Genomic DNA, 23190 nt, shown 5'->3' with positions numbered 1-23190 from the left:
AGGGAAAGAAAGGAATTAAAGAGAGAAAGAATGGGGCACAGAGGTGGATCAGTCAGGTAAGCATCTGACTCTTGGTTTTGGCTCAGGACATAATCTTCCTGTTTATGGGATCAAGCCCCACTCTGCTGGCAGTGCAGAGCCTACTTGGAATTCTCTCTGCCCTTCTTGCTCTCTCTCTCAAAATAAACAAATTAAGAAAAACAAAAAATAAAGGGAGAAAGAAAGAGAGAAAACCAAAAGGAGAGGAAAAGAGTGAGGAGAAGGTAAAAAGGAGAAACAGAGGCAGGCAGAAAATTTCTAGTCATCTTATCTGAGGAGTAAAATTTTGAGTAACTATAAAAAACACGTAATATCCAATACTAGATGGTACCAATATAGATTGACAAAAAGACTCTTAGAAAATAATTCAAGAATATGTATCAACAATCAGAAAATAGGTATTTCCTTTTTATCCAGTAATCTCATTGCTGATAATGTATCCTAAGGAAATAACACCAAAGAATAAAAAAGATATCTTTAAGAACAAGGTGTTTATAAGGTTCATTGTAATAGTCCAAAACAGCAGGCAGCCCACAATGGAATATCCTACAGACTTTCAAAATTATCACTATCCCATATCAAAAATATATACATTAAGTAAAAAAGCCAGATCCATGTTGTATATATAAAATGTGATAAATACTCTATCAAATTGAGTATGTATAAAGAACAGAAAGCAAAATATAAAAATAAAAATTGTGTTTGCTTTCTGGTTGGGAAAACAAGTAATTTTTCCCTAAAATATCCAAACTTTTCTTAACATTCTATTGTTTTTATAACTGAAAAAGAAACAACCATAACAAAAGGTATGACTTAAATAAATAATGCTTTACAACATTCATTAAAAATTAAAATCCTATTATTTACAATTTAAAATAATCTACCTTTTTCACATGCATTTTTGAATGAACACTCACTCAAAACCAGAAGCAACAAAATAGGGGGAAAAATTTTCCATTCTTGAAATCTGTAGCTTAATACATCAGTACATTTTTAAAAACTTATTTCATTTCATTCTCCAAAAGTAAATTATTCAATGCATCTGAACTTAAAATGAAGCCTTAGTTGCAAAATAATTATTCAGAGAAGAGATTAAAATTATCAAATGGTTGGAATTATTCTTTCCAGCAGTAACATAAAAATATTTTATATAAAATGTGGCAATATATATGTGTGTATATGTAAAATGTACATATACATATACATGTGTGTATATGCATATATATAATCAGTTTAAAGTATCTTCTATTTTATTAAACATATTAAAATATTTAGCCAAGGTAATAATTTAATTTCACTGTGCTGTTACTGAGTGGTTATAATCTAAAACAACATACTTGCTCCAGGGACAATAAGCAGGTAGAGTCCCTCTAGGGTCGCAACAACTGCTTCTCCATAAAGGTTTTTCCAAGGAATCTTCAAAGTTAATTTATCTAAAAAAAAATAATAATTTCAACCTTAAATTCTTATTTGAGCTACTCCAGAAGATACACATTTCCCACTTTCCTTTTAGAGAAAGAGTGTAACACAATCCTCACGCATATAATATATGTACCACTCAGAAAAAAACGAAAAAACTCCAACAATGAAATTTACAAAAATCTCTTCCATATTTGTAACTATTCACACTGTATTTTATACTTTTCAAACTTTCTGATAATTATAATTTCATTTAATATTTCCCAACTGTACGTAGAATAAGGCAGCTATTATTTCAACTTTGAAAAAAATGAAACTCAGTCCCAAAGAAGTTAAAAGAATTACCTAAGACTACCCAAGTCATCAGTGTGGTGGTACATATACCACCAGAATCACTGGTACTTTTAAATCAAGATGCCCAAAATTTGGGGCGCCTGAGTGGCTCAGGTGGTTGAGCATCCAACTTCAGCTGAGGTCATGATCTCGCAGTTCACAAGTTCAAGGCCCACATCAGGCTCTGTGCTCACAGCTCAGAGCCTGGAGCCTGCTTCAAATTCTGTCTCCCTTTCTCTCTGCCCCTCCCCCACTCTGCCTCTCACACTCTCTCTCTCAAACAAAAAAAAGAAAACAAAACTTCTTTTAAATAAAAAAAAAAGATGCCCAAAGTTCAAAGAACTGTTAAACAGGATAATAAAGTGAAGAGGAAATAAAATAATGCAACGTAAGGGAGGATATTTTGATTCACTTTCATGGCTTATGTAGGTAGGGCAGTTTTACCTGGGAATCTATTCCCAGGGTTAAAATCTCAAATTACTTCTCCATTTAAATTGTATTATTCTTCAGTTTGTAAACCTGTTGAGTTTCCTAAATGGCTCCCATGTGAGGGGAGTCTAGAAGTAATAATGCCAGTATACTTCTGGGCCATTTCTAAGTCTGATGACTTTATAGTGAGAACCACCTATTTATAACAGATACCCTTACATATGTAATTAACTCATAAACTCCTAAAAAGTTGATTTGATTGCCTTTATGGTGAGCATGAGTCTGAAAAAGTGAGAAATGATGCACAAGAATGAACCTGGACCACTTTCTTACACCATACACAAAAATAAACTCAAAGTGGATGAAAGACCTCAATGTAAGACAGGAAGCCATCAAAATCCTTGAGGAGAAAGCAGGCAAAAACCTCTTTGATCTTGCCCGCAGCAATTTCTTATTCAACACATCTCCGGAGGCAAAGGAAACAAAAGCAAAAATGAACTACTGGGACCTCATCAAAATAAAAAGCTTCTGCACAGTGAAGGAATCAGCAAAACTAAAAGGCAACCGACAGAATGGGAGAAGATATTTGCAAATGACATATCAGATAAAGGGTTAGTATCCAAAATCTATAAAGAACTTATCAAACTCAACACCCAAAAAACAAACAATCCAGTGAAGAAATGGGCAAAAGACATGAAGAGACACTTCTCCAAAGAAGACATCCAGATGGCCACCCAACACATGAAAAAATGCTCCACATCACTCATCATCAGGGAAATACAAATCAAAACCACAATGAGACACCACCTTACACCTTTCAGAATGGCTAACATTAACAACTCAGGCAACAACAGATGTTGGCGAGGATGCAGAGAAAGAGGATCTCTTTTGCAGTGCTGGTGGGAATGCAAGCTGGTGCAGCCACTCTGGAAAACAGTATGGAGGTTCCTCAAAAAACTAAACACAGAACTACCCTACGACGCAGCAACTGCACTACTAGGCATTTATCCAAGGGACACAGGTGTGCTGTTTCAAAGAGATACATGCACCCCCATGTTTATAGCAGCACTATCGAAATAGCTAAAGTATGGAAAGAGCCCAAATGTCCATCGATGGATGAATGGGTAAAGAAAATGTGATATATATATATATATATATATATATATATATATATACACACATATATGTATGTATATATATACGCGTGTGTGTATATATACATACATACACACACACACACACACACACACACACACACACAATGGAGTATTACTCGGCAATCAAAAAGAATGAAATTTTGCCATTTGCAACTACGTGGATGGAACTGAGGGTATTACGCTAAGTGAAATTAGGCAAAGACAAAAATCATATGACTTCACACATATGAGGACTTTGAGAGACAAAACAGATGAACATAAGGGAAGGGAAACAAAAATAATATAAAAACAGGGAGGAGGACAAAACAAAAGAGACTCATAAAGACGGAGAACGAACTGAGGGTTGCTGGGGGGTTGTGGGAGGGGGGATGGGCTAAATGGGTACGGGGCATTAAGGAATCTACTCCTGAAATCATTGCTTCACTATATACTAACTAATTTGGATGTAAATTTTAAAAAATAAAAAAAGAAATTTAAAAAAGAAAAAAGAAAAAGTGAGAAATGCCCCTGAGCATAACAAAAAGGGATTGCCTGTTCCCTACACCTTTTCTTCTTTCCACTTACCCTAACTCATTATCCTCTCATCATTTATTATCCGAAATTCCATTGGAATTGAGTTAGTTATATTACTGCTTCCCACTGATAGAACAGACAAGGTTTAAATTTTTAAGTAAAAGGATAACCAATGAGCACCACAAATATTTGAATACCAAAACTTAGAATACCAAACTCTTAGAATACCAAAACTTTATTAAGCTTACAAAGTCACACTGACTTTATAGGTTAGGTATAATATTTAAACCTAAAAGAAATTTAATAACTAATATAAGTACTCCATAAACCAAAACAGGGATAAATATAAAAAAATATGCTTTGTATCCCTATATGTTGGGATAGGGTCAATAAGAAACCCTGAAGGGAGCCATTAAATGATTATAATACTTTAAAAGCATAAAAAGCCAATTCTGAAAGATTAGCAAACCTCTTTTAAAATATAAATCTAGTTCTAATAACATAATGAATAATGTAAAAGTTCTTTAGTCAAATATAACTCATCCATACCCTAGAAATGCAATTTTAATACTATGTCCTAATTTTAGATCTAACTTCCTTAAAGACAAACCTATATTCATCCTTGCCTCTCCCACACCTACTTTCATAGTCTCATATATAGCAATGTGTGTATAAATATCTCAAAGGTAAAAGAATGAATGAAAGGCTGTAACTTCACTCTAGGATGTCAATTAAGCATGCAGGACCACAATACTCCTGGGTATCATCACAGATAAATATCACCACTTCACATAACATAGGGCTCTGTGTAACCAACAACAACAAAAAGATAATGCATGCCCTAAGGATGCTTGCAATCTGGGCAGTGTCTCCTGTTTGAAGAGACAGAAACATAAAAATGCTACTTTATATTAAAAGGAACACATGTAGGTGATATAAAGTAGACTCAAAGAGAAGTATTCAAGTAATTGCTAAGAGATGACAGAATAGCGAAAGACAAAAGCTTCCCTGAATACAAAATAAACGAAAAAGGAAAGCGATGTGGTGAAGCAGAAGGGTGACAGAAGGGGAAGGAAGGATGGATGGTGGCGTAAATGAAAATTCTTAAAGTAACAGCCAGTTGTCTAGGGTTGTAACATATATTTAAAAAAAGTAAAAATTGGCTAATATGGGACAGTTGAGAGGACTTCACAAAGGACCTTTAGAGGACCTACTAAAAAATTTCTTCAACAAAGATGTATGCTTAGTTATGGATGATCTTATAAGCCTTTAGCTGCAAAGACTTTCTACTTACCAAGACATATCCTCTACACCACATTGCTGCATAATATATCAAGTGAAATGGATGAACAAAACATGAGAGAAATAAGCTATACTTAAACTTTATTTACTAGAGTTTGCAAATTATACTACTTTCACATATAAAGAAAAAGCATACAAAACTTAGGTATCAATTTGGAAAATCAAGATATATTTTGTGTAGTAGAACCAAAGCCCAAAAACTATCATTGCAGTTCAAATGCTTCCTTTTTAGAGGGTAATATTCTACCCTTTTGCCAAACACTTTGAAGTATTTATGTATTACATATAACATATATTAGGTCCAGAACTCCAAAAGTTTTAACCAACATAAGCCAAAAACTTCTCACATTTTTGTTCAAGCTAAAAAATTTTAGATTAAATAACACAGGAAAAGTAAAAACCTAAAAGGACTAAGAATAATTCGAACGAAGAATACTTACCAATTTGGCCAGCTTTAACTTTAAAAGGAACATCCAATTCACTCTTCAAAAGGAAGAAAAAATTTAAAAGACAAATTATTAAGCTCTCCCCTCATTTAAATACATAATCATCTCGAAGGAAAAATATGAAACAATTTTCTGTATGTGAGTAACTCATAAAGGACATCCTGAAAAAAAGAGTTTCTATACACTTAAATTTTACTTTGAGGAAAGAATTCATAAGAGAAACAAAACTATAAATAGGAACAATAGAAAAAGAGTTTGTAGTTAAAGAAAGTAATTGGGTAAAATGGTTACTTGTTTTAATAAACCAAACCAAAACAGATAAAATTCTATTAACTTTTAAAATAATAGATGGACACTGTTTATCTGAAATATTAGAACAGAAAGAGTCCTTTCACAAAAATTAGCTGAAAACAACAACTGAACAACTAGTTTCTCTCAAATAAAACTTTCAGTAAATAAACAAAAGAATCTTTTTTTTAAATTTTTTTAACATTTATTCATTTTTGAGAGACAGAAAGAGATAGCATGAGCAGGGGAGGGGCAGAGAGAAAGAGGGAGACACAGAATCTGAAGCAGGCTCCAGGCTCTGAGCTGTCAGAACAGAGCCCGATGCGGGGCTCAAACTCACAAACTGCGAGATCATGACCTGAGCTGAAGTCAGACGCTCAACTGCATGAGGCACGCAGGCACCCCTAAACAAAAGAATCTTAAAAGAGAGATGCCTGGGTGGCTCAGTCAGTTAAGCAGCTGACTCTTGGTTTTGACTTAGGTCATGATCTCCTGGTTTGTGACTTCGGGCCCACATTTGGCTCAATACTGAAAATGTGGAGCATGCTTGGGATTCTCTCTCTCCATCTCTCTCTGCTCCTCCCCTACTCTTGTTCTGTCACTCTCAAAATAAATAAACTTAAAAAAAAAATCTTAAAAAGTAGATACCCAACTTATGATTTGCCAAATTAGAATTTATTTTAGATAAGTTACTGACAAGTAACCATCAATAATAGAAATAAACTTCCAGGTATCTGGATTCCAAACCACTAAAAAGTACAAATAACTTTTTTATTCACAGAGTACCGAACAGTAACTGATATTCACAACAATTACTGGAGTCTTTAGAATTATTAAAAATTAACCCAATCAGAATAGCCTTTCTGTTAGAAATATACCTTAGTACATACAAATACTATCACTCTGGTGACCGAAATACAGTATTAGGTAATAATTAACTAAAATAATCAATTTACCCAATCATTTGATTACTCAAGAATTCTAGGTAAACAGGAATCGAAGACAACACTGATGTTTTTCTAGACCAGAACAGGAAATTCCTCACTGGTGCTAACAGAGCAGCTCTACACCCAAGACAGCAGCAGGCGGTAGGAGGGGATACATTCATATTATATCTTATACCTGATACAACCTCTAAGCTGTACACTTCTAAAATACCCCTATATTTTGATGAGCACTGGGTGTTGTATGGAAACCAATCAGATGATAAATTTCATATTAAAAAAAATAATAAAAATAAAATAAACTGTAAAAAATAAAGTAAAATAAAATACCCCTATATGTTAGGGGTGCCTGGGTGGCTCAGTCAGTTGAGCACTGGACTTCGGCTCAGGTCATGATCTCGCACTTTGTAAGTTCGAGCCCCGCATTGGGCTCTGTGCTGACAGCTCAGAGCCTGGAGCCTGCTTCAGATTCTGTGACTCCCTCTCTCTCTGCCCCTCCCCCAACTTGTGCACTCACAGGCTCGCTCTCTCTCTCTCTTTCTCAATAAGTAAACATTAAAAAAAGTGCATATTTTATATATACAGGATACCACCTCTATACACTTCTAAAAGTTTGGTCTCATGGTCATTTTGATCCTCATGAAATAATTTTTCACAAAAAAATAAATGTAAAGAACTCCTATTCGAAGTAAAACCAATCCAATTTAATTGGAGAAAGGAGGCTACTTTGAATTAATGGAGAATATTAATTACAAAATAATTTATTATATTTAATTATAACCAAAATTCAAACTAGGCTAACAGAGAGTTCAAACAATTTATCTTTTAAGTATGTTAGATATATATCCTGTCACCACAATTCTATTTATACTTCTTTCCTTCTAAAATATTTTCCTAAATAGGGAAAAAATAACCTTTATTGCAATCTCCAGAAACAGTGTATTAAGTTCTAAATTTTGTGGTAAAGTTTAAAAAGTTGTAGCATCTTATATAAAGGAAGGAAAGAAAATTTAAATATTTTGAGTGTCCTCTACTTTCCAGGCTCTCAGAAATTGAGAAACTTGTCAAAAGTGACAGAGCTGATAGAAGGGCAGAGCTAGCACTGAAACCCAGGTCAGCCAGACTACAAGGTCCATGCCCTTTCCACTATGCCAAGTTCTTTCCAGTTTAACAAAAGAAATTGTTACTCCTCATGACAAAATTCTATTCCTAGGATCTTCAATATCCAAAATTGGTTCCCTGAGACCAATCATGTAAGCACAATCATGTAAGCAATCATGTATGAGACCCTTCCTAATTACATCGTTCATCATGTAGAAATCCAACCAGAAGTCAAAACTAGGGTTATAAAACATATTATCTATCTAACCTATTAATCTAACCTATTAATTAGTGAATAAACTCATTCTCAAGTGACTTAGTAAAATCAAGTTAAGTCCAATAGGCTAAAAGCCTAACAGGGAGGGAGGGGGAGTAGAAAATGGAAAGTTAGAATCCCCAAAAAGTCTACTCTGACGTCTTTGTATTACCATAATATTATAAGACTGGACTGTCAATGTATTTCAAAAAGACAATTATTCATTCGGTAAACTGTGAAAATCAAGCCCTTATTTACCAAAAAATTATGTAAAGACAATTCTGAAGAAAACTATTTCATATAAGACAAATGTTTTCAGTCAACTTAAGTCAGGGAAAAACATTCCACTTTCCAAAAGATACTATTTTGATCATTATGAAAAAACTTTTTTAATTTAATCTCAGAATTTCCTATAGGGAACAGTTAAACAAGCAATCCTTTTCTGAATGACTCAATCACTTTATCTGGTACCTGGTATCAGACACCAAGAGTTTCTGAGAGTATACCCAAATTAACTCAAGTAATCAATATAGTTTAAAAACTTACCAGAGCATTTTCTTTTATCTGTAGGTTATCTAAAGCCACATTACCTTTAAAAAAAAAAAGAAAAAGAGGAAAAACATGAAATTACAATACCAATTAGTATAACCTGTCATAATATAGTAGCAAACACTATGATACTACAGTAAGTACTAATAAGACAGTACGTAAGCAAAGCAAACTTCAACAATTGAAGAAGCTACTAACACAAAGCGTTGCTATATATGGACAATTATTAGTGATAGCATTTTTTAGGTTAGCCAAATGCAAAAGAAATTACAAAATATTTAAACCGGCCAACATTCAAATGGACAATGAGAAAGAATCTGGAGACTTTCAGACTGAAGAAATTTAGAACCAAAGAGAATATCTATCATTTTGAATGATTAAGCCAAAAACCTAAAGAAAAAAAAAAAAAGACATAAGAAATGACTCTAAGAACAGATCAATTATCCTGTAACTTGGGATTCTTTTCTCAATTATGGTATTAATGAACATTTTCTACAGGTATATAATGTTGATCTTTTAAAACTCCAAACATCCTACCCTCCCAATGATTATCGTTTACGGTCCTAATGTTAACTTTTTTTTTTTTTTTTTTTTTTTTTTTTTTTTTTTTTAATGGGCAACTCTACACCTAACATGAGACTCAAACTCGGGACCCCATGATCAAGAATCACATGTTCTACTGACTGAGCCAGCCAAGCACCTTTATGGTTCCAATGTTTAACTAGTCCAACTCTTCTTAAATCTACTCAGATGTTACATTATAAAAACTAAAGCCATAATGATACTGTTACATTACTCTAGTTTTAAACCCTGTACCTATATTTGTTGATAAAGGATACTTAAATATTCTTGCTTACATAAAAAAAATTCACTAAACTGCATGATTTTCTGCAGATATATATATGCATGAGTTTAAGAGTCTACATCCTCAGAATGTCAGAAATTCCATTTACATAAAAAATAATTATAAGACTAAGATTAAAGCCCCTCGTAAATATCAACCATTTTATATTTAACTGAATACTGAGGAAAAAGATTTAATTTCTTGCTTCTACTTCAAGATAACATAATAATTCCATTTCACTTAAATTCTCTAAAGGTTCATAAAACTATCATTTCAATATTAAATACAAGCATGAGTTATTCAGCTACACATTTTCTTAATCACTCATGACACATTTATATTTTTAAAAATACTATTCTTTCTATGCTATCCATAAATATTTTTTCAGTCAAATAATTTTTACCCCACAGTACTTTGGAGCAAATTAAAAAGAATATTCAAGGGGCGCCTGGGTGGTGCAGTCGGTTAAGCGTCCGACTTCAGCCAGGTCACGATCTCGCGGTCCGGGAGTTCGAGCCCCGCGTCGGGCTCTGGGCTGATGGCTCAGAGCCTGGAGCCAGTTTCAGATTCTATGTCTCCCTCTCTCTCTGCCCCTCCCCCGTTCATGCTCTGTCTCTCTCTGTCCCAAAAATAAATAAACGTTGAAAAAAAAAATTAAAAAAAAAAAAAAAAAAGAATATTCAATTCCATTATGCCATTGTTAGAGATGTACTTTTCCCCAGATCTCAAGTTTTTTTCAAACAGACATTTATTAACCACCTACTACTAAGAGGTAGTACCTCTTAGGAACTACCTAAGAGAGTACTTCTTCTTAGGTACTGAATAGAGAAATGACAAAAATGACATCCCTGCTATTGAGGAGCTCACAGTCTAGCAAAGGAGACTAAATTTCTAAAATTTTGTAAAAACTCTATGGCATTCCAGGAGAAGAGTATACAAGATGCAAAGAAGACACCTAACTGCCCAAAGAGATCAAGAACTTCCCATGAAAGTCAAGGCTAGAAGGCCAAAGAAATATTTCCTGAGTGGATAAGAAAACAGGACAAACATGAGTGCATGAGTAAGACACATTTTAGAAACCACATGTGATTTAGTGTGCCTGGAGGGTGTGATAAAACAACAGGAGATAAAGTTGGAAAGTTTGGCAGGAGCCAGACTAACGAAGAGTTTTTAGGATGAAAATGAAAAGTTCAGACTGGTCACAACACAGAGATGAAATACATATAAGAGGAATGACAAAATCAGAGCTATATTTTAGAACCATTACTCTACTCTCCTAAGAAATAACCATGGATCTGCCCAAACAAGTTAGCTGCGAGGATTTTGCAACACTGGTTGTAACAGCAGAAATAAATGGATGAATGGGAGAGAGGAAGTACCTAAAGAACTAAATGTCCAAGAAGGCATAAATCATAATACAGCTACAATATAGAGCAAAAAATGGAGACAGACATGGGAAAATGTTCACAAAATATTGTTTTTAAAAAGGCCAAAGAATGTTCAGATTGATCTAAACTGATGTAATTTAAAAAGTATATATATGCACACATACAAAGAAAACAACTCTAAGACTAGAGACCATAATGACCACAGTGGTTATTTCAATATAATAAAGTTCATTTGCTACACATGTATTTTACATTTTCTAAAATTACCTGATGAAAGCTTCAAAAAAGGAGAGAAGGTAAGAAGTCTCACAAATGGGAATAAATAAAATATTATCAGCATTATAATAGAAGGAAAGGGAAAGAATACAGGCAGTCAAGCAGCTTCTACAACACTACAGAGAAATTAAAACCTGAAATGGTAACTTCAGGATCAAAGAGGTAGAGTCAGAATAAGAAGTTATTTTATAGGTAGAAACGACAAGAGGACATCACAGACCAAATGCAGGGATAATAAAGTAGTCATGGAAAAGTGACATGTGGTTCTGGAATTGGGAAAAAAAAAAATCCTTAAGAAGGTGTATGTGGGGCACCTGGATGGCTCAGTCTGTTAGGCATCCTACCTCAGGGCATGATCTCATAGTTTCTGAGTTTGAGTCCCATGTCAGGCTCTGTGCTGACAGCTCAGAGCCTGGAGCCTGCTTCAGATTCTGTTTCTCTCTCTCTCTCTCTCTCTCTCTCTCTCTCCCTCTCCCTCTCCCTCTCCCTCTCCCTCTCCCTCTCCCTCTCCCTCTCTCCCCCTCCTCTGCTCATGCTGTCTGTCTCTCTCTCTCTCTCTCTCAAAAATAATAAACAAAAAAGAAGTCTTATACGTACAAAAATTACATAGAGTAGAAACATATCCTTGGATTTAATTCTGTCAGATGATGAATTATAAATAATTACAACTGGGAACTCTATTCAAGCCAAAAGAAGTGAACTGCACAGATGCTAGTACATATTTGAAGCAATCCAAACTATTTAACAAGATCAAGGACCACAGAGAGATCTGCAAACTTGCTTATGAATCAGGATTGCTCTACCCAGTGACTCTCACTAGTGGGTCAAGTGTCACCAGAAGTGCTCAGAAATAATCTGCATTAGATATAAAGTATTTCTTTAACAATTATTAAAGATGCTAACTTGATGAATGTAAAAATATAAATGCACTTTTAAAAAGTGTGCTGTTTCTATTACAGTGGCACTTTGGTTCTTTAAAGAAGAGATGATATTTAAATGTGAAATACTGAAAACTACCAATATGGCTAACAGACTTAGACAAGTATATTTAGAAAGTCTGACAAAAAGAGATAATAGTGATAACTGCTAACAGGTAGGATTAAGGATTTTAATTAATATTTTTTAGTATTTTCCAGTTTTTATAATAATCAGATAACAATTTTATGTTAAAATTACACAAACTAGAATAAGAAATGAAAAACAAAACAAAGATAAATTCTTTTTATTTATTGTTTTTTTTAAGTAATCTCTACACCCAGTGTGGGGCTTGAACTCACAACCCTGAGATCAAGAGTCGCATGCTCTAGGGGGCCTGGGTGGCTCAGTTGGTTAAACGTCTGACTTTGGCCCAGTCTTGAGTTGGAGCCCAGCGTCGGGCTCTGTGCTGAGCTCTGTCATGACAGTTCAGAGCCTGAAGCCTGCTTCAGATTCTGTGTCTGTTTCCCTCTCTCTTTCTCTCTCTCTCTCTCAAAAAATGAATAAACATTTAAAAAATAAATAAAGTGTTGCATGCTCTACCGACTGAGCCAGCCAGGTGCCCTTGTAAGTTCTAAGGTCAATAGGAACACGGTATGTTTTATGCATATTCCTCCTACATCTAATATCTACCTTACTTACAAGACGTGTTGTTTTTTTTTTTATATCAATTTCTAGGGGCAACTGGGTGGCTAAGTTGGTTGAGCATTGGACTTTGGCTCTGGTCATGATCTCATGGTGTGTGGGTTTGAGCCCCACATGGGGCTCTGTGTTGACAGCTCAGAGCCTGGAGCCTGTTTCAGATTCTGTGTCTCCCTCTCTGCCCCACCCCTGCTCCGGCTCTGTCTCTCTCAAAAATGAATAAATGTTTAAAAAAAAAATTTAAATCTATTTCTGCTATGTAGAGTCTAGCAAACAAATGCATACTTCCTCTCTGAAAAATGTGAATGCTATCTAACAGTAAATATAACAATGAAATAAGAATGACACTTTCAATAAATTAGTTGCACTGAAGGAGGAGCCACTGGTCCTAGTACAAAGAAAATGGGAAGAACAGCAGCATATTGCAGACAAACACCAGGTCATAAGTGCATTCATTCATTCAACCAGTGGATGAGTGTTTTATCTAGGTAAGGCACTGTGCTAATATGTACTCTTCCACTAAATATATGTATGTATCAGTTTAATAGTCTATATTCTCAGAATGCCAGCAATCCCATTTACATAAAAAATAATTTATAAGACTAAGATCAAAGCCCTTCCTACATATCAACCATTTTATATTTGACTGAATACTGAGGAAAAAGATTTAATTTGTCTCTACTTCAAGATAACATAATAATTCCATCTACATGCAAATAATTTTACTGCTATAGCCAGATCAAGGGCTGAAACACAGGCCATATCTGTGCCAAAACCTTAAATTATTTTTTAATGTTTATTTTTGAGAGAGAGAGACAGAGCATGAATGGGGGAGAGGCAGAGAGAGAGGGAGACACAGAATCTGAAGCAGGCTCCAGGCTCTGAACTGTCAGCACAAAGGCCAATGCGGGGCTCGAACTCATGAGCTGTGAGATCATGACCTGAGCTGAAGTCAGGTGCTTAACCTACTGAGCCACCCAGGTGTCCCTGTGTCAAATATTTAAAATAAACAAAAAAAGAGAAAAAGAATGACTAACAATTGGAGGAAGAACAGATAACCAACACTGCCAGAAAGGAAAGCACTAAAGCCAATCCCACAATCAGGTGTCTCTAATCCCATGAAGTTCCAAAAAGATCACAGTGACAGACACGTAGGGAAGTTCTATGAAGTGATTTCCTTTTATGATGGACTGACAGGCCTAAAGGATGACAGTAAGCAGGAAATGTAGTCTGTGTCAGAAGAGAAGGCTTCTCATTCTCACCCTATGTGATTCTCATCAATAAACCATCACATTTTAGATGAGCATACACAGCTGGGGAGTCACACATAAAATTTCAAAGTTAATCCCGAAGTGTATTTTCAGAGGTACGTTAAAGGGTAAATCCTGGACCAGAATCTATCTAATAATCCTTATTAAAGAACCAGAAGATGAAAATGACAGTGAATCTTATTAAATTAGCAAATGACACCAAGGTAAGCAGAGGTGGAGTCATCACAAGAAAATAAAACAGAAATAGAAATGGTAGCTAAATTATAGAAAACAACCAAATTAGTATATTTATGAATAAAAATGAAATGGGGGTGGAACATGGGTGGTTCAGTCGATTAAGTGTCTCACTTCGGCTCAGGTCATGATCTCGCACTTTGTAAGTTCGAGCCCCGCATCGGGCTCTGTGCTGACAGCTCAGAGCCTGGAGCCCGCTTCAGATTCTGTGTCTCCCTCTCTCTCTGCCCCTCCCTCGCTCACTTGCACACTCTATCAAAAATAAATAAACATTAAAAAAAAAAATTTTTAATGAAATGGTACTGGCATAATATGGAACAAACCTAAGTCCAGGAATGGCTTATTCAATGCATAAAGCCTACAAAATAAATGAAGAAATACAGTACTGATATTAAATACCTCTAGGCAGAAATAATTCATCTGAACTTTCACAGAAGTTTAGCTCTACCTTTCTTATGTGGCACTTAACTATATAAATATTTCCCCAACCTGCTTATAAATTCCTTACTGATTCTCCCCACAGTAAGTGCACAATGAACATTGACCTGATTCATTTAGAATGCATATTATGCTGGGGTAGGACAACTACAACAAGAATATAAAATCGTTCTCCTTTAGAAAACACTCTCTGATCTGTAACATTTCTTGATCCTCACAGTCTCCCAATGAAGGACACAGGACACAGACATCAAACAAAAGAAACTGAGGCCTAGGGAGGTTAAATGGCTGGCATAAGGATACTATGTCAACCTAATAAATGATAGAGCCAGGGCTCAAACTTTCTGATGCCCAATGTTTTGCTCAGAACATCACACTATCTTTCAAAGAGCAGAAGAGAATGGGCAGACAATTTTAATTCAGAAGATAATCCTATCTCTCTTGTGCTTACACAAACACTGAGATGCCTGTATAGATGGTGGATCCATTTTTGGTCTCTGCATTTTAAGAGTATGAAAAATCCAAAACCAAAAAGGGAAAATAAAATCGGACAACTAATGAGGACATAACCACAAAGGAAGGACAGAGTCAGAAGACGGCATTGCAAAATGGTTATTTTAGAACTTTTTAAAAAGCTGTGTTTGCAAAAACAAAAGACAGAAATTCATAAGGTATAACTATTCAGAACCATAAAGATCTTTAAACCTAATTCCCTCTCACTTTACATGAAAAAGCTGAAGGCTAAGGAGATTAGGTAATGTATCTAAGATTATACAGTTAATGTGTAGCAGTGCTAAGAATAGAACCTATGTCTCCTGACTCCCTGGTCGATGTTCTTAATATAAAACAGATATTAAATCAAACTGCTATTAAAAACAAACAAAAAACCCCAACAAACAAAAATGCCATGCCTTACTCCATGAAACTATCTTTGCATACTGTAAAATAATGAAAAAAGAATATGCAGTGCTATATATTTGGTTTTTATTTCCTTTATGTATCTATCACAGACTCACTATTTATTTGATAGTATATCAAAATATTCAGACACTTTCATTCTCCAAGAAAGTGAGCTAAACTAAATGACTGAACAATCTTTCAAGCATGAAACAAATTATTTTAATAACCATTGTTTCAGTAAAGAATACTGAAGAAACTATGGTAGCAATTCATTCCAATTGAATCTTTCGATTCAACCCACATTAACTTAGTTAATGCAGACTTTTTTTTTCAGTTTTATTTATGTAATCTCTACATCCCATGTGGTGCTTGAACTCACAACCCCGAGACCAAGAGTCACATGCCATTCCGACTGAGCCAGCCAGGTGCCCCAGCAGATTCCTTTTAATCGTTCACAGAGACTTTGTCTTGAGAGAGAGGGGAAAAGGAAAAAGTTAATTCTTATTCTTTCCATTTCCCTATTAAAACAGAAAGTCTTGGCAATGAAAGGCAGAAAGCTGCCGGATTAAGGCTAAACTTTCTCCCTTTCAGGAAGGCAGACCTTCCTAGCAGAACGGTTGTCAAAGTACTAACTTCCTGTTTTATTTCTGGTAAAGGGGTGTATTTTTAATTTATGATGTTATTTAAATGCGTGGTAAGGTTATTTTCAATTTAAGTGTTTTAAGCATTGCTTTAATTGATAATAACTGAGGGTAAATATATTATAATTCAACTATGTGTTATTTTATATGCCATAGGACAGGCTACTGAGAAATGGCCTTCACTGTACCAAGTGCTGGCTGGGAAGAAAGAGCTAAAAAAAAAACTCCTCTACAAGTTTAGAAATATCTAGATACTGTTACGTTTTATCAAGGTACAAAAGAACCAAAGAGACGTTCAATTTCTTGCATTCTACAGCTACCTGTCAAGACAATGTAACATACTAGATAGATTTGGATTTGCAAATATCAGCATGAGGCTGGAACTTCATTTATCTTGTCACATTTTGTGACTGTGACTCTTTGCTCACTATTTTGAGTGAAAAAGAGGAAAGATACCGTGATTAAGATATTCATTATCTAATGAAGGAGATCTCGCAGCTCTGGCTTTGTTCAAATCACAAAAGTTGAAAGCCAGAAGAGATGACCTTGTCTAACCCTCTCATTTGCAGGTAAGAAAATAGTGACGACTGGTTAGTGACTTGCCAAAAGCCACACAACTAGGCAGTACCACAGATGGAATTATATCCCCAGGTTTCCTTCTTCCTTGTGCTGCTCTGCTCCAACAGTATCTGGCAGCTGATGGAAAAGTGTCAGGCATGAGGTGAAGGACAGTACAGTAATCAGCACAGACTCAGCCTGGTTTGCAGAATCACAAACTGTGGGCACTCCACCTGGCTCCTTCCTCTGATCATCATAGCTACCCCTTGCATCCAACACATCATAGCCTCTATATATACTCTGCATGCCAAATGGGAGTGAGAATTCTGAATGAAGGATTTTCCTGCTGACTTTCCACAGTAAATCAGCTTTGAAAAATCAAATTAACAAAGGTTCTACACTGCAACAATACTCCTTAAAGCAAGTTGCAAAAGATATGGTATTTCAACATACCTTTTCAAATACATGTTACTCTTAAAACAATTATACCCTGGACACAGCTCAAATAGCTAAGGGCTGTGCAATTTATCTTCAGGTACCAGATTGTGGAGAACAAAAACCCAGACAAACCTTCACTATTTGCATAGGCAGCAACATGCCCACCACACACTTTTCTGAACCTTTGAAAACTGAACCTGACTTACAAACCACCTGGCAGATAATATTAGTATTTAAGTATAACTTTAAATGCAAATGGATTTTTTATTCTTTTAAAGAGTTTGGAAAATAAGAAATGTTTACATGTGTTGTGCTACCTCTATACCAAACCGTCACACTACTGTCATATTACTGTCACACATAATCACACAGATTATGAAAACCCTGAAGTCTGAAGCCTAGAGGAAACATACTCATGAAAATAAAACAAAGCAGGCTATTTTCCATAACTCAGCTAGGTTTATCACTATCAATATTATTAACATTTTAACAATTAGAATTACAAACGGTTTTCACATCATTTACATCACATAGTGTTATTTACCCCATTTTGCAGATAAGGAAACTGAGGCTTAAAGAATTAAAACGTTTTGCCCATGGATCCCACAACTAGTAAATAAGCAGGGCCTAATTTTCCTGTAACAGCAAGAATTTTTAAAGATCATTCTCCTTAAATCCCTATTTAAAAACATAGGAATTTCTTGGCATTAAAAAAAAATAAGAGGAAAAGAATAAGAAAAAAAGCTTTTAATAAAAACAGGAAAAAAAAAAAGCTTTTTTTGGCAGGGGGAAGGGGAGGCAGTCATCTCTAATTTAAAGACAATATCCACAATAAACTTCCCGATTCTAGACTTTCAAATAAAATTTCCCCATCCTTCTTACTCTACAACATTTTATTTATTGTGTATTTCACTGTGTCTATGCATGTACAAATATATGCATGCTACAATCCTTTGCAAAGTGTTTATACGATATTTTAATTTTTAAAACTACTTCCTGGTATCATGGAAAGATTTTTCATTTTTACCAACATGATACCTCTCAGTCACTTAAGACCTCTGTTTCTGTCTTAAGTTCCAAATTTTATAAGGCATATACATCCTCTAAGTACTTTTTCACTTCTTACTACAACTTGTTCAGCACCCAGAAGTTCTCTTTAAAAATGCAGAAGGTAATCTCAATATTCTCCTTAGACCAGTTACTCAAAAAACATTTTGGGCTGGATCATTTTGGTTGTGGGGAGGTGTCCTGTGCATTGTACAATGTAGCGGTATGCCTGCAGTCTACCCACTAGATCTCAGTAGCATACCTCCAGCCCTCAGTGTAACAATCAAAAATGTCTCGGACATTGCCAAATATTCCTTCAGGGAGGGGCGCCTGGGTGGCGCAGTCGGTTAAGCGTCCAACTTCAGCCAGGTCACCATCTAGTGGTCCGTGAGTTCGAGCCCCGCATCAGGCTCTGGGCTGATGGCTCAGAGCCTGGAGCCTGTTTCCGATTCTGTGTCTCCCTCTCTCTCTGCCCCTCCCCCGTTCATGCTCTGTCTCTCTCTGTCCCAAAAATAAATAAACGTTGAAAAAAAAAATTTTTAAACAAATATTCCTTCAGGGCAAACTCATTTCCAGCTGAAAAATCACTGCTTTCGCCTGGTCAAATACTCCAGTTTTAAGAAGTATCAATTTAGTTTCCCATTTATGTCTAAAGAAAATTAAGATCAGCCCTGTGAAATTTTTACAGGTTGAATTCTTTTCTCAGGATGTGAAAATATAACAATAAAAAAAAATGCAAACAGCCAAACTCTATGACACATAAACCTTATTTATAAAGCAGTCTCCAAATAAGATTATATACAATTTTTAATTCTTTATAAAACTTGTCAGGGGCGCCTGGGTGGCGCAGTCGGTTAAGCGTCCGACTTCAGCCAGGTCACGATCTCGCGGTCCGGGAGTTCGAACCCCGCGTCGGGCTCTGGGCTGATGGCTCAGAGCCTGGAGCCTGTTTCCGATTCTGTGTCTCCCTCTCTCTCTGCCCCTCCCCCGTTCATGCTCTGTCTCTCTCTGTCCCAAAAATAAATAAACGTAGAAAAAAAAAAAAAAATTAAAAAAAAAAAAAAAACTTGTCAGTATCATGGATGTCATAAATATCAGCTTATTTCATTAATATACCAACCTGTTTACCACAAAAAGTTAAATTAAATTAAAATATTAATTTAAAAAATTAATTATTTCTTTAGGAATATTTTCAGAGGATAGAAATACTCAACATATATTTTGCCTTTAAGAGGACAATTAGCGTTATAAAAAATATATTGAATAATAACCGTAAAAGCTTCCTTTATAAACCACAGAAATAAAAGGTGGCAAAATTTTATAGAAGCAGAGATGTGGGTTGATAAGGCTAAGGGAATTACTGAGTGGACTTCAATTGGATACAGTTTATTTTCTCAGGCCTATTATAAAAGGGATATTGGCCACTGACAGCATACCTCATCTAAAAGAAACAAAATGAGATCTCAGAAAAAAAATGTTTTTCTACATTCCATCAAAAAAGAGAGGAATACGGGCGCCTGGGTGGCTCAGTCAGTTAAGCGTCTGACTCTTGTTATTGGCTCAGGTCATGATCTCACAGTTTTTGAGTCTGAGTCCCACATCTGGCTCTGCGTGGACCCCGCGGAGCCTCTTTGGGATTCTCTCCCCACCCCCACCTCCACCCCATCCCACTCACTCTCGCTCTCTCTCTCTCTCAAAATAAATAAACTTAAAAAAAAAAAAAAGGAGTAAATGACATAATATTGTGGCATTTTAATTTCAGATGTGAAAAGTTCAAAATCCCCAGCCAGCCTGCATCACAATTTCTTAGCAAAAACACGTGCAACTAGAATCACAGAGTATTGGCACTGGAAGGCCCCTTAGATGTTATCTATCCCAACTTCCAATTTTTAAGTAAAAGAAAAGTAAGATTTGGTAGAGAAGAAATCTTTCATTCATCTATAAACTTTATTTCTTTAAAAATAATCTGAGGTAAATAGGACACAATGTTACATACTGGTAGATGATTCTGAGTAGTGACCGCAAAGGACTATTACATTATCTGGTGTCATTATTTTTTCTTTTAAACTTAAAATAAAGGGGCGCCTGGGTGGTTCAGTCAGTTAAATGTCCGAATTTGGCTCAGGTCATTATCTCACAGCTCATGAGTTCAAGCCCGGCGTCAGGCTCTGTGTTCAGAGCCTAGAGCCTACTTTGGATTCTGTGTCTCCTTCCCTCTCTGCCCCTCCCCCCCACCTCAAAAACAAACATTAAAAAAAAAATTTTAAGTTTAAATTAAGATGAGGCCGAGTAAGGTTAGTGGCTTGTCCAACACAACACCCTAGAATCCAGGTTTCTAAATGCTTTCCTAAATCCTAAATTCCTAAATAAAGTTTAGACTAGAAGCAATAATTTGCATTTGACAGTATGAAGAAAGCGTTGATTCCTGCAGAAGGCACTGGATATTTAATTCCTTACATGTCTCTTTCTCTCCTTCTCTTGCATTATATTAATGTTGCAGGGGGGCATGTAAACAAAGGGGGTAGTGTTGGGCAAACCACAACTGAACCAGTCAAATGATCAGCAACCTATTCAAAGGAGGCTCCTTCACAACCTAGGGCAGCACTCATGGTTCTGTAACACTGCCCAATATAAATATATGGTTCACATACATAATTATATGTTTTAGGAAACAAGTTTTTTTTTTGTTTGTTTTTTGTTTTTTTTAAGAGGGGACACCTGGGTGGCTTAGTTGCTTGAGCATCTGACTTCAGCTCAGGTCATGCATGGTTTTAGGGTTTTTGAGTTCGAGCCCCACATCAGGCATCAGGCTCCTTGCTGTCCACAAAGACCCTGCTTCAGACCCTCTGTCCCCTTCTCTCTGCCCCCCCCCCCTGCTTGCGTGCTCTCACTCTCTCTGAAAAACGCCAAAACATTAAAACATTTGGGGGGAGGGCACCTTGGTGGATCAGTCAGATAAGCATCTGACTTACGCTCAAGTCAAGATCTCCGGGTTCATGCGTTGGAGCCCTGCGTGGGGTTCTGTGCTGATAGCTCAAAGCCTGAAACCTGTTTCAGATTCTGTCTCCCTCTCTCTCTGCTCCTCCCCCACTTACTCTGTCCCTCATTTCCAAAATTAAACATCAAAATATAATAATTTAAATTTTTTTTAATTTTATTTTAAAAAAGGAAAAAGGGGGAAATGAACTTTGATAATGTATTTAAGCCAATATAATCAAATATTATTTCAACGTATAATCAACATAAAAGATTGAGGTATTACACTCTTTCTCCTACTGAGTATTTTCAAAACTCCATGTTGTATTTACAGCAAGTCTCAGTTGGCAGTAACTACACTTCAAGGGCCTAACAGCCAGAGCGGCTAGTGGTTACCCCATCCGACAGCGTGGGTCTTTCACTTTAGGTTGACTCAATGAAAAGGCTGTTCCATCCATCTGAGTGGTTCTTTGGATTTCCTTCCCAAGCTGACAAAATTCTCAAGTCTTTTGTAGAGTGAAAAGTATTCCCAAGAGCCCCAAAGCTTAATATGCATAATCAGTGCAAATGACTAATCTCTCCGAAGAGTATGCAAGCATACTACTTACTGTCTACTTCTACGCACTCAAGGTTGAGGAGAGAAACGCCGGGGTACATTTTGGGGCATGCACCTAATTAATGATGATGCCAGATGTCGCCTGAATTATTTTTTTCCGTCGTCCAAAATAAAACTGAAAGTCATCTTACTGAGGTGAAGTAAATATTAAGGGAAGAAGTCGTTTTCTCAAAAGCTGAAAGTATTAATAGTAAGAAGCCCATACGAACAGGCCTTTCCTAAGGATGTTCCGGGGCCGATGGACCCCCTCCCAAATCCTGCAATCCTAAAGAGAAGAAACCCAGTTCCTGCTCATCAACAACTGCCACGAGAAGGTAACTGTGAAACGCAATTTCCTTTTTCTTCTTCCTTGGTGCCACTTTATTAGAGCGTGTGTAACCACGCAGCAGTCTCCACTGCACAGGGTGCGGGAGCAGAAAGGTTTCTTAAGGAAGGCAGCGAGAGGACCCTGCGAGGTGGGCAGAGGCGGGACAGGGCAGGGGGACCGCCTCGGGGACGCGAAACCTGGGAACGCGGGCAGCGCGAGCGCGACCCTGCCGCATCTCCCCACCCCAGGCGGGTACCCTGGCCCCCGTGGCGGTGGCACAGGCCTCCCCGCACCCCGCACCTGCCGTCCGGGGAGGGGGGCCCCGCCGAGCGCCCTCCCCGGAGGCGGAGTCTCGGGCGGCGAAGGGAGCCCGGCCCGGGCTGGAGCCGGGCGGGAAGAGCCCGCGGCGTAGGCCCCTCCGCCAGCGCGGGCAGCCTGCCATGCACGCCCTCTCGCTTACCGCCCCAGATCCCCAGCTTCAGCTGGGACTTGTTCAGGTTCTCCACATAGTCCCCCAAGAAGCGGTTTAGCAGGTCCGCGACCACCGACTCCAGCACCATCGTGCAACCGAGGCACCGGGAGAGGGAGGAGCCGGAACCGCCCGGCGCAGCTGAGGGCGGCGACCTGCGCCGCGAACCACAGCCCCGCGGGCGCCGGCCCGCCCTCGCGCCGCGCGCGTGACCCGGGTTGTGCGCATGCGCGCCGCCGCCGCTGCCGCCTGGACCCGAAGGATGCGGGAGCGCTGCAGCAAGCTGGCTGCTTCTCGGCAGCCGCGGTCCCGGCCACCCGAGGGAGGGCGGAGGAGAGACGGGGAGGCCGCCTTTGGGCCTGCCTCTGCTGCCGTGCCGGAGGCCCCAGAGGAG

General features: G+C 37.3%; 1 protein-coding gene across 1 annotated transcript in view; it reads right to left on the bottom strand.

Annotated features, from left to right (window-relative positions):
• VPS13C (vacuolar protein sorting 13 homolog C) overlaps window positions 1-22945 on the bottom strand; it is a 201969-nt gene extending 179024 nt beyond the window's left edge. Inside the window, exons 1-4 of the mRNA XM_047862226.1 lie at window positions 22788-22945; window positions 8774-8817; window positions 5633-5675; window positions 1377-1472 (exon numbers count right to left, since the gene is read on the bottom strand). Coding sequence (XP_047718182.1) covers window positions 1377-1472; window positions 5633-5675; window positions 8774-8817; window positions 22788-22887 — 283 coding nt within the window. The 5' untranslated portion in view covers window positions 22888-22945. The remainder of the gene's footprint in view (window positions 1-1376; window positions 1473-5632; window positions 5676-8773; window positions 8818-22787) is intronic.
• Between the last annotated feature and the right edge of the window lie 245 nt (window positions 22946-23190).

Source organism: Prionailurus viverrinus, chromosome B3 (genome assembly GCF_022837055.1).
Source record: "Prionailurus viverrinus isolate Anna chromosome B3, UM_Priviv_1.0, whole genome shotgun sequence".
Classification (NCBI taxonomy): domain Eukaryota; kingdom Metazoa; phylum Chordata; class Mammalia; order Carnivora; family Felidae; genus Prionailurus; species Prionailurus viverrinus.
Note: the sequence above shows the minus strand (reverse complement) of the source record. Positions and strands in the feature narration are given on the sequence as shown.